The sequence below is a fragment of the Saimiri boliviensis genome, chromosome 4 (assembly GCF_048565385.1).
Source record: "Saimiri boliviensis isolate mSaiBol1 chromosome 4, mSaiBol1.pri, whole genome shotgun sequence".
Taxonomy (NCBI): Eukaryota; Metazoa; Chordata; class Mammalia; order Primates; family Cebidae; genus Saimiri; species Saimiri boliviensis.
In genome coordinates, this window is record NC_133452.1 from 31,513,829 (window position 1) to 31,534,152 (window position 20,324).

Below are 20,324 nucleotides of genomic sequence, written 5' to 3' on the forward strand. Positions count from 1 at the left end.
GGAGCTCCACCCTTGCCCAGTGCAGGCAGACACCATCTAATCAGCTGAGGCCCAGGGAGAACAAAAGGCAGAGAGAAAAGGAGAATTCTCTCTGTCTCTGTTTCTGGAGCTGGGATACCCTTCTCCTGTCTTAGAGCTATAGCTTCTCAGGCCTCCAGCTTCAGACTAAGAGTTATACCCTCAGTGCCCCTCATTCTGAGGCCTTTGAACGTGAACTGAGCCATGTTACCAGCTTCCCTGGTTTTCCAGCTTGCAGAGGGTCTATTGTGGGACTTCTCAGCCTCCAGAATTCTATGAATGTTCTAAGATTTCCAACCTGAGATTATTCAACATTATATTAAATAATTGCCTTTATGCAGAAATCTATTCTCAGTGTCATATGATTAGCAGCTTGAGTTTGATTTCCTAACTTTTTAGCAGGAGTTAAGAATTCCTCCTACCCTAGGTTTTATTAATTATAAAATATATTTTCTAAGTATAGAAGTCTCCCTTTTTGAAAGCCTCGTGTATTTCAGGAACTACCTAGATAATTTTATACTTAATTTAGAAACACCTTAACAAAACAGATTCTCACTATACAACATGACCTGTGATAGCAGATTTTTACAGAGCACGGGTTTATCTGGGGTGAAATGAAAGGGAGGGACACTTAGTTAAACCAAAATGTTGAGAAACTTAAAATTTTGAGAGTTTCCATGGAGTCTGATTAGACCTGGAGCCTGAGAACCTTTTAAAAAGGGAAAATACAAGGTTGATATTATTCTTTGACAATAAAGTTGGTAGAAAATAATAAGCAAATAGATTAAAAATATGCTATAAGATATTCCATGAACACAATGAAAAGTATCAACTTTGGATAAAATTCAAGTTGCTTTTACAGTAAGTTTCTGCTTCTGAGTGCACGGTGCCACACCACCTGCTTGTATCCCAGATGCGTGCTTGCTCCAGGCAGTCAGTGGGCCCCGTCTCCAGCCATACAGAGCCACCCTGGAAAGGGTCCTCAGCTGTTACGAGGCATGAGAGAAAAGTTCTGCTTACCCAGTCCTTTGACAAACTTCATAAGGCACATGATGTAGCTAGTGGCTGCATTAGCAAAGACCTGGATGTTGTCGGTATTGAGAAAAGCTTCAAATACATCAAACACTGGAGCTTGGCCTTTTCCTAAGGGAGGAAGATGATAGAATTGTAAGAAAGTAAGTTTCTACCCTCGGGATTACTAGGGTGGCCCATACTCCCAGCACCTTCCACGGGGGCCTTGAGGAAGATCTACTGGGGAGATGCCTGGGCTTTTTTACTGAACCGTTGGCTTGGCTCCAGTGCCATGCTCTGTTTTGCTGGCATGGGCAAAGCTCGGCAGAGAGATGAGGGCTGAGCTGGCTGAATGCAGGGCTGAGGCAATGTGCTGGTCTAGAGAGCAGGGAAATATGTGACCTCTGGAATGCTCCTGAACAGATAATTATAGACTTCTACAGGGCAGGGCAGGGCAGGTGTAGATAGGCCTTTGGTGGCATCTGTGAGTTTATACCTGTGCAGAAAAAGAGCACAGAAGGTCTGAGACCACTCTCCTTTTAGAAAGCTTGCTTACAAAATGGATTTTTGGCTGATGTCTGGGAACTCAGCTCCGAGAGTACTCCCAGGCCAGTTAATGGTAAGAGTAGTTCACTGTGCCTAGACTGTTCACACAAACCATTTGGTTTATGCTGAACACCTGCTTTCCTACTGGGAGTCTGGGATTTTGGTATGTGCCAGGGAAAAGGTACGTAAGTGACCAGCCCCCAGCTAGATCTCTAATGGGCTTCCACGGGCAGAAACACTGCAAACATGTTGCTGTGTTTTCACTGCTGGGGGAGGAATGTGTTCTGTGTGATACCTCATGGGAGGGTGACAGCACAGGGAAGCTGGTGCAGATTCCTCCAGACTGCCTGTGTCCTTCCTACATTGCTAAAACTTGGTCATGAACTGTGTAATAAACCTCAACGTAACTATATTCTGGGTCCCATGAGTCCTTCCGGTGGGTTTCTGAGTTTAGGGGTGGTCTTGGGAACCTCTGAGACAACACTGCTGGGTCCTGGGCATGCCTTATGGGTACCCTTCCATTTCCAGCAGCCCGAAGCTCCCTGATTCTGGTTACTCTCTGTTACGATACTTTTCCACTTCTTACTAGCAAGTGGATAACATTTTCCTTTTTGGCTTTGGAAATGAACTCAACACAGCAATGTGTAAGTGAAACAACAGAAGCCTCTCAGCCTTATTGTCCAATTGTCAGCAAGAACAGGGCCTGGCAATGCTCAGGGCTCTCAGCCTGCTGGCAGAGCTCAGAACTCACATTCCTGCTATACCACATTCTTTCCTGCTGATAAAACATGGCTGACAACCTGTTTTCCCTATTGTTCAATTTTTTTTTTTAGCATGAAACTTGGCAGAGAGAATTAATGCTGAATAGCAAGAAACATCCAAACATTCTTACCCATGGAGTAGTCACCAACCAGGTACTCCTTCACCTCTGACTTGTTCCCACCGTGCACTGTTTCCAGGGCACTGAACAAGGGTCTCCACCCGGACTGGATCTGCGTGGAACACACTTCAACCAGCTCACCAATGGATGTGACAACCTGGCAGAGGCAAAGCAAGTGACACTTAAAGTCCTCTCCTTAAAAGGAGCAGAATTTCTGGGAAGGGTGATATATTTCTCTGTTCCCTATTTTGAAGTTAATTTTAGTAAAAAAGAAAAATCAGAAGAGAAAAACTCATTCTTCTGAATAATCAGCCGTATCGTATTAATTTGCATTTCACTCTTGACTAATGTCGCTAAGCAACTTTTCACATCTTCTTAGCCGTATATTTTGTTGTTTTTAAAAATTGGGTTCATGTCTTCTCATTATTATCTTTTTTTGTTTTTAGAGTTCCTTATATATTCCCAAGATTAATTTGCAAAGATTTTTCCACAGCTTTTGGCTTTTTGAAAGTTTTGTTTTCTAATAAGGTCTTTTGAAGATGAAAAGTTCTTAATTTTGGTGAAGTCCAATTAATCTATTTTTCTTTTAATGGATATTGTTAGTGTCATTTCTAAAAAATCTTTGCTTAACTCAAGGTCTCAAAGATTGTCTCCTTTACTTTCTTCTAGAAATAAAGAGTTTTTGTTCTTATGTCTACATCATGACCCATTTTGAATTTTTTTTTAACATGGTGAGGAGGTGTAAGTTTATTTTTATCACATCCATTCAAGCACAATTTGCTGAAAATGTCCCCTCTATGATTGAATTGCAATGCTACCTTCATCAAAAATCAATTGATTATAAACAAGAGAATTTATTTCTGTCTTCATGCCGATATCACACTGTGTTGATTACTGAAATTCTGAAATCAGGTAGTGTACATTTTCAAAATTTGCTCTTCTTTTTCAAGCTGTTTTCTCTTCTATTCTTTACAGTTTCACATAAATTTGAGAATCACTTTGACAATCTCTTCAAAAAGATTTGCTGGGATTTTAATCAGAATTGCACCGAATCTATACATCAATTTGGAGAAATTTGCCATTTTAAAAATATTGAGTCTTTCAATCCATGAATATGGTATATCTCATACTTACCTGAATCTTCTTTGGTTTCTCTCAGCAATGTTTTGTAGCTTTTGTGTACAGGTCTTGAGCTTCTTTTGCTAAATTTATTCATAAATATTTTATCATATTTGATGTTCTTATGAATGGAATTGTTCTTATTTATCTTTGGATAGTTTATTTCTCATACATAGAAATTCAATTGATTTTAGTATGTTGATCTTATATGCAGTGACCTTGCTCAACTTACTATTAAGTTTAGAATTTTTTTAAGATCCCATATAATTTTCTATATAAAACCCCATGTTGTCTGTGAACTAAAACAGCTTTACTTTTCTTTTCAAACCTTGATGTCTTTAATTTCTTTATGCAACGAGTAAAAGTTAATGTTGAGCAGAAACAGAGAAGATAGAAATCCCTGTGTTATTACTGACCACAAGGGAAAAGCACTCAGTCTTTCATCATTAGATATAGGATTCTCAAAGATGCCCCTTATCTCATGGAGGAAATCCCTCTAACTCCTCTTAAAAGGTTTTGTCAAAAATGGGTGATGAATTTTGTTAAATGTTTTGGTGTATATTTATTAAGATAATCAAATGGTTTTAATCTTTTATTCTACTAATATTTATGTTAATTGATTTTGAGCTGTTAAACCAATCTTACATTGCTGGGATAAATTCCATATGCCACAACATTTAATCTTTTTTTTTTTTTTTTTTTTTTTTTTGAGACGGAGTTTCACTCTTGTTACCCAGGCTGGAGTGGTGCAATGGTGCAATCTCGGCTCACCGCAACCTCCACCTCCTGGGTTCAGGCAATTTTCCTGCCTCAGCCTCCCGAGTAGTTGGGATTATAGGCATGCACCACCATGCCCAGCTAATTTTTTGTATTTTTGGTAGAGATGGGGTTTCACCATGTTGACCAGGATGGTCTCGATCTCTTGACCTTGTGATCCGCCCGCCTCGGCCTCCCAAAGTGCTGGGATTACAGGCTTGAGCTACCGCACCCGGCCCTGCATTTGATCTTCTTTATGTGTTGCTGGATTTAGTTTGCTAGTATTTTTTTTTTTTTTTTTTTTTTGAGACAGGGTCTCACTCTGTTGCCCAGGCTGGAATGTAGTGGCATGTGATCACTGCTTACTGCAGTCTCAACTTCCTGGATTCAAGGGATCTTCCCACCTCAGCCTCCTGAGTAGCTGGGACTATAGGCAATGCACCACTACGCTCAGCTATGTGTATATATATTTTGCAGTGATGGGGATCTCACTATGTTGCCTGGCATGGTCTTGGAAATCCTAGACTCAAGCAAACCTTCCACTGTGGCCTCCCAAAATGCTGGGATTACAGTTGTGAGCCACTGTAACTGGCAATTTTTAACGGAATTTTTTGTCTCATTTCATAAAGAAAATTGGTCTATAGTTTTCTTTCTTGTGGCTTTGGTATCACAGAAATGCAGCCTCATAAAATGGGTTTGGAGGTGTTCCTGCTTTATTTTCTGGTAGAGCTTGAGTAGGGTTGCTATTATTTCATCCTTAGTTTAGAGATTCGCCAGTGAGCCCATTGGCTTTGGTTTTTGTGGGGAGGTTTATTATTGTTTTTAAATTTATAAACCTTTGTTTTATTTAATTTGTTAAACAAGAACTGATTAAATTATTGCCCCCCAAATAACAATCATGGAAACACGTCACCTGTTTGAAAGAACTATATTATCAGATACTTAGTTACAAAATTTAATAGTAAGGCTCAAACAGTGGTTGTTGGTCTAACGAATCCACATTGACAGCTTTGAAGTGTTCAGATGCTAGTTTTAAAATAAAAGTGACAAATACCAATCACACTCTCATACTACTGTTCAGGAGCTACATAAAGTTGGTTCTGGAAATAGTTCAATATACAAAGGTATGAGAATAACACTGTAATCACTGGTGATCAAACCAAAGGTGTAATTTTACAAATCACTTTTAGTAAGAATCAATTCTAACATTTTAAACATCTAAATCTGCCTAAAACTCAAAGCCATATATTTTTCTACTTGAGACCAAAATAAATTTCCTTTTTCCTATCTAAACATAATTCTTTGAGGTAAATCTGAATTCATGTGATATATCTTGTCAAACTTTTCCAAAGAATTTTAAGCCCTGTTTAGAAACAAATTCTTATGTTACATATACACATATTTTTATTTTACATATTTTTACTTCAAAGACTAACGACAACTTTATGAGATTAATAGGCCTTCAATATGCAACCATTACCACAATTTGATTTTAAAACAATTGTACTTACCCCTCAAAAAACTCAGTACCCATTTGCAGTCGTTTCCTACTCCACCACCCCATCCTCAGCCCTAGGCAACCACTAATGTACTTTCTGTCACTGTAGATTTTCCTATTCTGCACACACCATATAAATGCAGTCATATAACATATGGTCTTTGGTGATTGGATTTTCTCATGTAATGCAATGTTTTCAAGATTCATCCATGTTGTACATATATCAAAATTTCATTTTTATTGCTGAATACTATTTTGCTGTGTGGACATAACCAAATTTAATGTATCTGTTTGTTAGCTGTCAGGATTAGAGTTAGAAGTTTCTAACTTTTTGGCTATCACGAATAATGTTACTGTGAATATTTGTGTACAAGATTTGTATGGATGTTTTCATTCCTCTCGGGTATATGCCTCGAGAAACTGCCAGACTGAAAGCAGCCACACGTTTTACCTTCCCAGCAGTCGTGCGTGAGGGTTCCAATGTCTCCACCTCCTCCTTCACCAACACTTGCTATTATCTATCGTTTTTATCCTAGTAGATGTGAAATAGTATCTCACATGGTTTTGATTGACATTTTCCTAATAACTAATGATGGTAAATGTCCTTTCATTAATGCATATTTAATGCTATTATTGACATGGTTCTATTTACATATGTCGTTTGCTATTTGTTTTCTGCATATTTATGTATCAGGTCCTTTTTGTTCCTCTGTTCCTCTTTTACTACCTTTTATATTAAACGCAGTCTTTTTTTGTGATCACTTTCATTGCTGCTTATTTTTTAATCTACTTTTTGTGTTATTCTCTTGGTCACTGCCCTAGGGATTATAATATGAATCTTCAACTGATCACATTTTACCTCAAGTTAATACTGACCTAATTCTGGCAAAATACAGCAACTTTGCTCCTATATAGCTCAATTTCTCATCCTTCCTTTCTGCTATTTATATCTTTATGTTTAATAAATCCAACAATATAGTGTTAGAGTTATTGCTTTAAACATTATGCTTGTAAAATAAATTAGGAGAAAAAGAAAAATGTACACAGTGTTTATTTTCCCACATATGTACCGTTTCTTCTTATGCAATAGATTTACCAGTTTGTGTTATTTCTTTCAGCTTAAAGGAATTTAGTATTTCTTGTAGAACAGGTCTACTGGCACAATATTCTTCCAATTTTTGTTTACCTGACAATGTTTTTATGTCATCTTCATTTTTAAAGAGTAATTTCTCTAGGATTATTCATTAACAGCTTGTTTTCTTTTCAGCACTTTACATATGTCATTATGTTGTCTTCTAGCCTTCATGCTTTCTGAAGAAGTCAACATTAGTTAATCCTAGCATTAAACCTAGCATGACTACCTCTGTAGTAATATATATAGTCTTTCTCCCGCTGCTTTTAATGTTTTGCCCTGTTGTTGAGCATTTTGACTATAATGTGTCTATCGTAGATATCTTTGTGTTGATCCTAATTGGGGCTCCACTATTTTTAAAAATCTATTTTCCTGTTGTCTTTCTCCTCTCCATCTAGGACTCTCATTACAGGTATGTTGATATGCTTGACGTTATTGTACAAATCTCTGAGGCTCTGTTTATTTTTGGTCAAACTTAGTTTTGTCTGATCTTCAGAATAGATAACCTCTGTTAATCTCTTTCCATGTTCACTGATGCTTTCTTCTGCCATCTCAGATCTTTCTGGTAATCCCGTATAGCTAATTTTTCATTTCAGCTATTGCCCTTTTCCACTCTAAAATTTGCATTTTCACAGTTCCCATTTCTATATTTAGCATTCCTACTTTTGAGTCACTGTCATTATATTTTCCCTTATCTTTGGGGAATATATTTATAATAGCTACTTTGAAGGCTCTGTCTCCCAAATCCATCTGGGCTCACTCTAAGTTTCTATTTACTGTCTTTCCCTCTGAGTATGTTTCACTCTGTTTCTTTGTATCACTTATATTTTTTAAAATTAGACATTTTAGATAATATATTGCAGCAATGCTGGAGTCTAATTTATTTTTGAGGGTTTTTTTCTTTCCCCAGACTAAGTTGCTTGGACTTAAGACTTGGAATCTGTCTCTTCCCATGGTGCTCATGTGTCTGCTCAGTTTTTGTTCTTCAGTTTTATTTTCTAGCCTGACTCCCTAGTGTTCATCCCATGTCTGCATAGCTTAGTGGTCAGCTATATCACGTGGGTGGAAACCGTGCTCAAACACCTTGAGTCTTTAAGGCTCCTACCCTCTGGCAATCAATCGGTGTGAGAAGGTTGGCCAGAATATTCAAAGTTCAGCCAGTTTTTCTCTCCCCTTTCTGTTACTTTTTTGATGAGATCTTTATGGTCTCCTCTGCACATGCCCACGTTTCAGTCATTCAAGGATGTATGAACAGACTATTTGATCCCTCTTTGAATCTCTGATTTCCAGGATCTTATGTTAGATTTCTTACTAGTTCACTACTCACTGCAAACCTTAGGCTAGCAAGGTTGCAGTCTTCCCCCATTCATTTCTCCAGGAATCCATCACTTTCAGTTGACAAGCCCATGGTCTTCTCCCCCGTTGTCTTCATACCAAGTCTGTTCCTGATAGAACAGCTGATGACTTTCTCAATCAGCTTCACACTGGTCAAACTACTATTCTTGCCAACAGGGCTTGGGAGTAAAGGTGATGGTTGCGGTCTTCGGCTAACAGTGTTTTTAAGAATAAACCCTATTTAATTTTTTTTGTCTGCTTTTGGTCAATTTCCAGACCCCTCAGATTGTTGCTTTAGGCAATTCTATCCTGTTTTATGCTTGATTTTTTGTGGAGAGAGTTAACCTAACTTCTTCATGTCACCACAGCCAAAGCTGCTCCTATCCTTAATCTTCCTAAACACACTGAAGCATTGTTATTTTAAAGTGTGTCTCTGATAACTCTGATATCTGAGTTCCTATGTGTGTGTTGTTTGTTTTTTAAATTTTTGTTTTCAATGACGTTTTATTTCCTAATGAGCCTGGTTATTTTTATTAACTGTAAACATTATACCTGCAAATCAAGAAATAACTTGAAGCTTATTATTAATAGAATGATGTAATCTTCTGTCAGAAAGGTACGAGACATCTCAGATTACCTTAATCTCATGTCAAGGATTGGGATTATTTGAAGTTGGGTATTATTTTCTCTTATGACTAGTCTATTTAAGGTTCACCTTTATTTCTAAGATGTCCCTTTCTCTTCAAGATCCTGACTCAAGATGTCAGGAAGTCTGGGACTTGGCAGGTCCCAGACTGCAATTTTGCTGAGCTTCTCGGTCTTTTATTATGTTGGTGTAAAAGTAACTGCAGTTTTTGCTCTGCTGGCAAAAACTGCAATTATTTTTGCACCAACATAGTATCTTCCTTTTTTTTTAAAATTAGTAGATTCCATTTTAGGAAAAACAGCCTCAAATACCAGGAAGACTATTCTAGGTATTCTTTTTCTCCCAGATCTTGGCCCCCTAGATCTTTACTGCCCTATAGTATGTCAATGTCTTCAAGTGATTAAAAAATTTTTTTATCCAATTTTTTTTAGTTGTTCCCTGTGGGAAAGTTGATCTAAATTACCTAGTTCACTCTTATTGGTATATAGTCTTGGGTGTTAACCTATCTAGGTTAACTTATCTTAGATGTTAATGAACTAGCCTTTAGGTGTGAACGAACTGGGAGCTAAATATAGGTGTTATCTTGAATGTTAACAATCTGGTCTCTAGGTGTTAACTTATATTTTCAATCCATTATTTCCTTAAACTTGCTAGGCATTTTAATATTTTGCATGGAAGAGATCAGTATTTCAGGCCAATTGTTTATAGGTGTAGTTGTCCCATCTGTTGTTTTATCACCTCTCTCTATTGCCTTGTTTTCTTGTGTGTTTTATGAATTTTTAAAAAATACTGAGAGGTCATGTACCTTGAAACTTTATTTGTGGGATTCTTTTGTGGCCTGAGTTGATGTGAGTTTCTCTTGGGGGAATTTCGTTGCTTCTGTATGGTGCCTGTGTAGTTTCTCAGACCCCGAGGTGGTACAATTTCATATACAGATCACATAACAGGGTTAGGTTGTAATAATAATGCTGGAGTGTGTTTTTTGCTTTTTTTTTTTTTTGAGCAGTGGTGCAATCTCGGCTCACTGCGAAATCTGCCTCCTGGGTTCAAGTAATTTTTCCGCCTCAGCCTCCTGAGCAGCTGGAACCACAGGTGAGTGTCACCATGCCCAGCTAATTTTTGTATTTGTTTTAGTAGAGATGGGGTTTCACCATGTTGGCCGGGATGGTCTCGATCTCTTGACCTCGTTATCTGCCCACCTCAGCCTCCCAAAGTGCTGGGATTACAGGCATGAGCCACCGTGCCAGGCCTTGGAGTGCTCTTTTTAAAAAAACTCTCTACTTTCCATTAAGAGCCAATGTTAGAAACAAGCTGACGTGTCTTCAGGAAGTTTGTTTTAATTCAACCTTGATCCAAGTGAACCCCAGCTTTGTAAAGTTTGCGTTGAGATTTGTTTTCTGTTTCTGTGCCCTCAAATCTGGGATGATCACAACTTTGGCTCCACTTGATAGCAAATTCCCTCATGGTAAAACCAGCCTAAGGGCTCTGCTTACCTCTCTGGCTTCCCATTGACACTCAGTTTTTTGGGCTTTCTTACTTTGTTGACAGTGTGTCAGTGTATTTAAAAGAAATGTTTAAACCTCTATTCAACATTTTTGGTGGATTTCAGAGAGAGAGGGAGAGAGAGAGAGAGATCCTGTATTCCTCGCCCACCATCATGTGAAATATGAAATCTCCAGTTGGTTTCTTTACTTTGCCTTCGGTTGACAGTATGGCAGTAGTTAGGAATATAGGCCAAGTATAAAGAGACAGGCCAGTAGATTAAATCCCAGCTCCATCAATTACTGATTATGTAACCTTAGCCAAATTGCTTAACTTCTCTTTGTCACAGATTCCACATAGGATTATTGGAAAGAGTAAGTGTGCAAGGCTCACAGAACTGTGCCTGCCACTGCACTCATTAAGAGCCAGCTATGACGTTGATGACACTGATTCCCATGTCACACTGACCTGGTCTTGGACATCCTCATCACACAACTCCAGCTGCATAATGCGCTCAAAAGGTCGGAAGAGTAATTCATTGAAGTGAAAATGAGGTGGCTCATTCCAGTCAGTGAGGACCTCTGTCAGTATGTCATGGATGAAGGAAACAGCCTTCTGAGACACATGTCTTTCCTTATGGCAAGCAGCCTGCAAAATTCAGAGAGTGGCACACCATCAGGACGGCAGACAAGTGAGAAGGTGGCTTCTGAAGGCTTTCCTAACCTGCCTTATTACAAGGAGGTAGAAGAAGCAATTCTGTTAAAGTCAAAACGTTCTAAGGGATAAATACACACGAATTCCACACTAAATTGGATTTTTAACAATGTAACCAGCTTATTAGACACAAATCAATTTCATGTTGATGTTTCTGGAAAAAGAAAAGTTTCTTGTAATTTCTTTTTCTGTAACATGACAATTTTCTTGAATGGTATAGAACATGCTCACTCTAAAGACACCAGAACCCAGTCTAGGAATGGCTCATGGTTTCATCTTAAATGTGCCCCACACATAGGAAGATCAGATGAGTCATCTGTCCCTCAGTGAGGTAAGGGACCAATTGTCACAATAGCTGCAATTGGTTTTCAAACCTCCTGGTATCCAGGTTCTTGAGTAGTCCTTTCTTATACTGGCCCTGGGCTTGGATGTGTGAGCTGCTTTGGCCAGCAGAACACATGCAAACATCATGTCAGTACAGGATTAAAGTACTCGTGATTTGGGGTTTGTCCTGCTGTTGGTCTTAGAAACTCTAAGGATGCCATGTGAACAAGCTGGGGCTAGTTTGCAGGGGGCTAGTCTATGTGAGAGACCATGAAGAGAGAGGCCTATTTGTCTAGGCTTCCCAGTTAAGGCCAACATGAACCATCTGGCCCCAGTCTTTGCACCAGCTGATCATATACACACAATGAAAGCCAATGAGATCCACCATGCCTGGCCAAGATTAGAACTGCCCAGAGGAGCCTACCTCAAATTTTGACTCACAGAATTATAAGGCAAATAAATGGTGGTTGTTTTAAGCCACAAGATGTTGGGGAGGCCTTATTGTAAGGTAAAAGATAACCTATGGACTCTTTCTCCATGATTATGTTGCTATTTTCTTATATTTTATTGCACTTTAGGTTCTGGGGTACACGTGCAGAACATGCAGGATTGTTGCATAGGTACATGCATGGCAATGTGGTTTGCTGCCTCCATCCCCGTCACCTATATCTGGCATTTCTCCCCATGTTATCTCTCCCCAACTCCCTACCCCCGGCTGTCTCCTAGATCTCTCCCCCCGACAGACCCCAGTGTGTGATGCTCCCCTCCCTGTGTCCATGGGTTCTCATTGTTCAACACCCGCCTATGAGTGAGAACATGCAGTGTTTGATTTTCTGTTCTTGCGTCAGTTTGCTGAGAATGATGGTTTCCAGATTCCTCCATGTCCCTACAAAGGACACAAACTCATCATTTTAAAATTTTCTATCCACTTTCCTTACTAGAATGTTCTCAGGTTAATAATTTAAGTTCCAAGAAGTGTTTTATGATTTAGCTCTACCAGATAAGAGCAAAAGGGCTATTAAGAATAGTTATCACTGCAAAACAGGCAACAGTTTTCCCTGTCAACTTAGAAGTGGCCAGTTCTCATGTTTTGAGACGCTTAGATGTAGAGCTGCCATGAAATTGATTACACAAACTGCTTTCCTTTGGAGAGTGAAAAGGTCTTATTAATTTTGTTGGGAAAACCAAGACACAGGGTTCCCTGACTGAAAGGACACTGTCCTGAGTATATTTAGCTATTAGAAAAATAGACTGGTAGGAACCAAAGACAATGGTATATTTATGTATAAAAACAAAGCTATTAGGAATCATCCACAGTCTTTCTCTTCCAGGCTTAGGTTGATACCAGATCACAAAAAATGAAAACTAGCCGAGTTGTATAATTGCAAAGAAAGAGGGTCAGAGTGAGACTAGGTAGTACTGCCCTTTGGGGTGATTTTTTAGATGCCATGAAGTATAACCAGAACACAGTGATGTCTGTGACCAGGTGATGAGCAACTTCCCATTGCCCAATGCCCACAGTGCTGTCCCCATACATGAATGCAGGGCCCTGTGCTGGCGTTGCTGGTCACTGACTTATCACCTTCCCACCTTCCAGCTGCTCACCTCCACCAGGTGTGGGGCCACGAGGCTCCAGCAGCGCATCACGTGGAGCAGGGGCCGTGCTTTGCTACGCACGATCCTCAGCATGGCATCCCCCAGGCGGAACAGGTGGAGGGCGCTTTTGCGGTCTTGAGTGGATTTAACTTCTCCTATGGGAAGGCAAGAAAATAAATGCCAGAAAGCCAAACTCAGTCATAGTCTGACCTATTCAAGCAAAGAGAGAGGGTGACAATCTAGGTAGGACCAATAGTGTAATTTGATATTGGCTAACCAAGGGAAGAGAGAGATTCGAGGAGGACGTGGTGGTTCACTCAGCAAGGCCTGCATCACTGTCTCATTCATCACTGTAGTTCCAGTACCTGGGACGTGACAGGTGTGATCGAGACTTGCCAATAAGAGGAAACGAGGTAGCGGTTCAGTAGGAAGGCTGAGAAGTCTGACTGTCTGGGCTCATATCCTGGCACCATTTAGTAGTTGTGTTAGGTTGGACCAAAGATATTCCTCTTTAACGATCTTGTCTGTAAACGTGGGGATAATACTGCCCACTCCTAAAACTGCTTTCAAAATTAAACGTGATAATACAAAGTACTCAGCACCCGCCCAGCATATACTCACTGGCCAACATTGTTAGCTATTATTATTGATCTTGTTACTGTCACCTTTCACAGTCACCATCTGCTGTGCCAATCCTTAATAAACCTCTGCAGCCTTTGCCAAGCAGGCCTGGTCCCTCTGCTGCTCAGTAACATGCTGTCTGGCCTGCTGTGTCTCGTTTTAGCACTATCCTTGCCTACCCCAATCTTGGGCTACGTCTTGGCCACTGTCACACTCATCTTCCCCACTCCCTCCTTGTTCATGTCCTATTGCCTCTCCTCTGCTTCCTACTGAGGATGGGACCCAAGTCTAAACACAAAATTCATATCTGTTTTTTTATTTTTTTTGAGACAGAGTCTTGCTCTGCTGCCCAGGCTGGAGTGCAGTGGTGTAATCCCGGCTCACTGCAACCTCTGCTTCCTGAGTTTAAGTGATTCTCCAGCCTCAGCCTCCTGAGTAGCTAGAACTACAGGCGTGAGCCACCATACCCAGCTAATTTTTGTATTTTTAGTAGAGTTAGGGTTTCACCATGTTGAACAGGATGGTCTCGATATCTTGACCTTGTGATCTGCCAGCCTCAGCCTCCCAAAGTGCTGGGAATACAGGCATGAGCCTCCGAGCCCGGCCCATTTCTGTTTAATACATACCTTTATGCACAGCCTGAAGGCAATTTTGTTTTTCCCTTGGGAACCCTCAATAAACTGTGTGTTGTGTGCCTGCATTTCAAGTGCGACTCATCACATGAGATCAGGTGTAGAACTTTTCCACTTGTGGCATCATGCCATTGCTTAAAAAGTTTTGGATTCAAAGCATTTTGGATTTTGGATTTTTGGATTAGGGATACTCAACCTGTAATAATCATCATGGATGTTGACTGTAAGTTTACCCTGCTCTTTAAGATCACATAACTGGTTGTAACTAGGTTGTAACAGTAAATCTTGGAGTGCTCTTTAAAAAAAAACTTTCCATTAAGAACCAATGTTAGAAACAAGCTGATAGTATCCTCAGGAAGTCTGTTTTAATTTAACCTTGGCCTAAGTAAACACCAGGTTTGTAAAGTTTACATTGAGATTTAAACTCAATCAGTAAAAAAAAACTGCGTCAGACACTGTGTTGGTTCCGTAAGTCTTTAATCACTTTAATTTTTATAGCAATTATATTTTCTTTAAAGAAAATATAATTATTGCTGTCTTACAGAGTAGAAAATTGAATGTCTGAAAGGTGATATGACTTGCCTCCGACGCTGTGGCCGGTAAGTGTTGGAGGCTGCGTTTTATATTCCTACCTGACTGATTCCAAAGCAAGGCTCCCTCTTTCTAGATTTACTGCCTCTTCCTGGCCCTTGATCATTTTGTTCTTTGTAAGCTCAGAGTCTACTGTTTTCTCCAAGGCGAACGACTTTGAAAGTTACCCCTGGGCTCAGAGATTCTCTGAAAGTCTGACGGGACTGAGAGGTTGGCTTTATATAGCTCAGGTTTTACAGGCTATTAAAAACCATCAGGGAAACAATTGTGGCTCTCAAATCCAAATCTGCAGCAAGGATGAAAAAGCCAAATATACTGCACTTAGAACTTTAGATTGCTAAGGATGGAAGGGACCTCAGAGGCTGTGCAGTCCAACCTGTGACTAGGGTGTATCCCTGGCACATGGCTCCCTGTCTCTGCCTGAACTCATCTGGGACAAGGTGCTCACTGTTTCAGAACCACCACCTGTGCTGTTGAGAGATCTGCCTACCCTTTGGGACCCTTGGACAATTTAATACAACTCTGCTTTGTCTTCTACAAGACTGGCCTTCAAGGGGGCCTTATTTCTTCACCTGGCCTCACTGGTGAGGACGGGGGTACTGACCCATCATTTATGGGATATGCCTTTGAGATCAGTTTCGCAAGAGTGGTATGCAGTTTCCTTTTTAACTATTACTTTTGGAATCAGTGGTTGCTTCTACATACCACAAACCACCTCCGTCTGGACAAAGGTGTGTGGTATGGTCTGTGATACGCAGAAAAGTTCCACCCTCATGTGAAGGAAGCTATCTGCGCCCTAAGTAGCCACACAATTTCTACCACAAGCACAAAACTTAGCAGAACAACCTAGTCCAGCTCCAGTGGTAATTCGTGTAGATGTGAATGTTTCCATTCACAAAGAGTTATACCACCCCTCACACATGGTGCCTCAACATTTGGAGACAAATCTATACTTAGGCTTAGCTTGAATGTAAGCAAAGGGAATGTGGACTCAAATCTTTAGGCACACTGCTGGTGACAGAGGCCTGGGCTATTTCCTGCTAACTTCCTGGCATATGGTTTCTTCAGGGAAAGAATTACCTGGCATTGCTAGAGAATAGTCAACTGTATCTGTAACAGAATGGAAAAGCTGAGACTGTGATGCTTTCTTCAGCTGGTAAAGAAAACCTCCCAGAGCCATGAGGTTCAACTTATCCGTAGCATCTTCAAACAGCCTGGATACAAACAGAAAGAGATCCATTCTTTAAAAACAATTCAGCAAGGTCTTTATGGCAGGATGATTATGCTAATTTTGTTGATGTGATTAATAGGAATGCTGTGTAAACACTGTAGACAAATGTATGGTATTACATCTATTCTAACTGTGCACAAGTTTGCTCTAACCATGAAATTTTAATTCAAAGGCGAAAATAACATATGAAAAAATATCTTTGTGCCCTCGCGATCTAGCTCCACCATGGTAGGCACTCATAAAATGCTTGGCAAGAAGTTGAAAGATGGCAAAGCATTGTTCCCAGAAACTGAGTAACTGGGAATGGAATCTTCAGAATTAGCTTCAATTCCATAAATGATGTCCAAAAAAAAAAAAAAAAAATCCCAGGACAATAAATAAGGTTTTGTCTGTCTATAATTTATGAGTATAATCCCGGAAAGGATACAAAAATAGCTAAGAGTGGATTCTGTAAGCCCCCTCCAGGGTAGGGACTGGCCTCATACACCCAAAGGCCTGGATGTATGGGAACGCAACGATCTGTTAGGAAGAAAGAATGTTTCCTAACGTGATGGGCCTTGCAGGGTCTTTTTCTCTTCCATCCAGCTGGGCACAGACCTTGCCAGCAGAAGGTGGGGAGGCCGGTAGCAGGACTTAGGGGAGGATCTGAAGGTCACTGGAATGAGGAACGCAAAGCTCCGATCTCTGTTTTATGAGGCCACAATGAGGAACGTGCCAGGCGAGCCTTCTATGGCTCTTGGGTCACCCTGCTGTCTGTCCTCCAAGCCTAGGGACACCGCAGGGCGAGCCGAGCTGTGGGGGTGCCATGGGCTGCTTCAGGGACAGGGTGTCTAACAGAAATGGAATCACGAGTCCTTTTTGAAGGAGAAAAATGAGACACACAGTTTTAAGATGGGAATTAGTGGATTAAATGTTATAAATGAAACAAATATATTTTTCTTGCTATTTTGTAGCTTTCAATTTTGATACCATTTTCTTTCTGGATCTCATTAACCATTTCTCCTCCCTCATTCCTAGTAAGAAAATAGTGATGAATATGACATTCCACCTGACACTTGTATTTCTTTCCAGATTCTAAAACATTTTCACAGCCAAATTGGATAAGCAGGAGAAAGCAATTATGGCAGTGGGTTAGGAGACGGAGAGATGGAGTCTCAGTGCAGCTACGTGTACAGACAAGACCCAGCAGCTGGCGAGTGCTAAGCAAGGACAGGAGCTCAGGTCAACCTGAGTCCCAGTTCAGGGAGTGCTCCTCCCACTCCCATCGCCTGTCTGTCTGTCCTCCCTGTGCCCCTGCGGGGGGGTCTGGGACAGAGTGCCCAAAACGCTGAAGAGGTAAATGAGGTCGAGCTGTGTGTGATGGGTGGACAAATGCACTTTCAACCTCAGGAAGTGCCACCAAACGGTTGAGGTGACTGGCGATTTTCCCTCTTCGTCTTCACATGGTTGTTGGGCATCAAGAAATAACACGTGGGTGGGGGATTTTTGAAAACAGCCAAAATCATAAAAATAGTGGATTTTTACCATCTGCCAAGCTCCATTCCAGGTACATCAGGTTACTAGTTAATTTGCCCTCACAACTACCCAGTGGCAGACTTACTTTTTTTAAATTGTACTTTCAAGTTCTGGGGTACATGTGCAGATCTTGCAGGATTGTTACATAGGCACACACATACCATGACAGAGTTACTTTTAAAAAATGACCCTATTTTACCAATGAAGAAGCCAGGCAGGGTCCAGGGAGGTGAGGTCACTTGAGATCCCCGAGTAAGCGCATAGAAAATGTTTCATTCCAAGTATGGGTGTAACGGTAGAGAGAACTAAGCTTGAGAAAGACGGAAGAAATTGAAGTGATTGGCTAACAAATGGGTCGACCCTGGCTTGACTGAGACCAGATGGATGTGGGTGTTGCCGGTGAGCGGGCTCCCGGGAAGCAGGAGGCTGGCGCTGCGCACCTGTCAGCCTGCGTGGATAGGGTGAGTACCACCTTGGCGGCGCTGCTCCCACTCATGAGGCTCCCACCGCGGAAGTCAGAGGCCCGGCCCCGGCTGCCTTCCCGGACGAGGTCCTGGATGGACAGGGGCTGCACGACGGGAGCCGTGCTCAGGGTGCGCCCCTGCTCTGGGCTCTGCTCAGGGGGCGAGCCCTCACACTCAGGGTCCCCAAGGAGGCCAGTGCTCCCAGTGGCCTTCTGGGGCTGGCTGATGGTCAGAGGGGGCTGCGAGGCGCCGTCGCTGAAGTGGTTGTGCTCCAGGGTGCCCACGTACTCACACACCCTAGAAAGAGCACAGACAAGCAGCTGTTAGGAGCCGCGATCACCCGGCAGCTCCACAACCCCACAGTGCCTGACAAAGGAAGTGCAGCCAGCTCTGCAAGCTGCCCGGCTTTCCCTCCTTTCCTGTGATCAGTCAGTCCTTCCCTCCTGTGTCCTCATGTCACACAGCATTAGTAGTAGTAGTAGTATTTGAGATGGACCAGACAGCCTTGGAGTGGGTAAAGGATTCTTTGGGTTCTCTCATCCCAGGCTGGGAGAAAGACGGCCAATGAGGCCCGGTTCATCCAGTCCCCTGCCTCACCCAGCTCACTGGCTTATCTGCCCTCCTGCTGCTTCAGCCACTTTCCCCCAGGCACCCTGTTTCCCTCTACACAGTGCTCTGATTAGGAGTTGGGAAGGGGAAGCCTTTCATTATGACGGGATCCTGGAATGACCATGCCTATGATGGACAGGCCATCCAGCCACAGTGAATTCTGTCCAGTCATGTTCTGCCTGGTTCTGAGGGCGCCACATAACTCACATCCGGGTGGGGTGGGTGGCAGCTGGGTGGGAGGCAGCTGGGTGGGAGGGTGGTCACCAAATCATAGCAAACACAGGGAAGCTTCACCATATGTGCTACAACTGCCAACTTCCAAATGGTTTGTTCCCAACAGAACTGGGGACGAAGATGGTTTGCAAGGTCCCTCATCTTAGAGGAAGTCTGTTTACTGGTAAAGAGCGTTGTGGAAAATCCACTGTGATGTTCTAGAATCAGGGAATTTTTCGATCCCTAACCCGCCGCATGGGCACCAGGTAAGCCTTTTTCTTTTTTCCTTTTTCTTGTTAGGACAATAAAGAGCGTCAGCTCAGCAGCCTTCATAATAAAACCATTTTCCTCAACAAGCACTCATGGCTATCTTTGCTCTGAAGACGTGAAACTGAACCCAGCTCTGGCTGCTGCCCTGGGCCATCGGCCATCGCCTTGGCCACTCTTGCCCCAAGCCTGCTCTGCCTAGACCTGGGTTTGGAGTGAGCCTGGGGCATGTGCTGCGGAGAAGCAGAAGGAACAGCGTGGCCAGTCCTGCCCTGCTCCATGAGCAGAGCTCCTTCCACGGTGCTGGGTCTGTCCTGAGGCAACACTTGGGGAGACGTACTTTCAGTCTTAATTGTAAGAGGACTTGGGCTCTGGAGCTATTGCTGGGTTTCATCTTACAGGCACTGTGCACTATACAACTGGGAGTTTCTTTTCTCTTTGATGCTACAATGCTTAGAGCTCAATTTTCGGCCTGTCTTTGGCAGAGGGGTACTATTTGTTTTGTTTTGTTTCTCGGTCTAGCTAAATTAAAACTAGGTATCTTGTATTTTCCGTATCCAAATAAGCTATCTGAAATCTTTAAACATACAGCAATGTAATATTGTGGTAACATGACCAGTTTTAGATTTGCACAGTATTCACCTAACTTACATAGTCATCTCAATCCATTATTTAATTGGTTTTTCTTCCTTGGGACAACACATCTCTCTCTCATAAACATGTCAATAGAAAAGTCACAATTCCTCAGACCCAGTTCTGGCCCCTGTTCTCAAAACATACATTTAGTTGGGCCCTTCCTTATTCCCTCTTCTCTTTCCATGTCTCATGTGAAGTTTACTCAAACTCTGTGAATTGTTAGAATCACTTTACATGCCGGCAGGCTCTTGAGTCTACCCCTCTCCACCCCCAAAGCCTGCTCCAGGCTTCCCGAGGCAGGGTCGGTGCCAGCTGGGGGTGGGAGCCCGTCATGCACCTGAACACGTGTGGCCAGCAGTCCGGGTTGTGGCTTCCCATCTCCAGGCCTACGCTGAGGATGGCTTCCATGCACAAGACGTGGGCAGTGTGCAGCCACACCCCCTGCACCTTCCCAATCTGCTCCAGTTTCTGCTCCACTTTTAGTTTCA

The 20,324-nt window shown here is 42.0% G+C and overlaps 1 protein-coding gene across 2 annotated transcripts in view; it reads right to left on the reverse strand.

The window, feature by feature from the left end:
• ARFGEF3 (ARFGEF family member 3) overlaps positions 1 to 20,324 on the reverse strand; it is a 174,178-nt gene that overhangs the window by 32,938 nt on the left and 120,916 nt on the right. For both annotated transcript variants that reach the window (XM_003926873.4, XM_010337561.3), the window contains 7 exons: positions 20,174 to 20,324; positions 18,088 to 18,408; positions 15,982 to 16,115; positions 13,067 to 13,212; positions 10,892 to 11,071; positions 2,468 to 2,612; positions 1,039 to 1,161 (listed from right to left, as the gene is read on the reverse strand). In XM_003926873.4, the coding sequence (XP_003926922.4) occupies positions 1,039 to 1,161; positions 2,468 to 2,612; positions 10,892 to 11,071; positions 13,067 to 13,212; positions 15,982 to 16,115; positions 18,088 to 18,408; positions 20,174 to 20,324 (1,200 nt within the window). The remainder of the gene's footprint in view (positions 1 to 1,038; positions 1,162 to 2,467; positions 2,613 to 10,891; positions 11,072 to 13,066; positions 13,213 to 15,981; positions 16,116 to 18,087; positions 18,409 to 20,173) is intronic.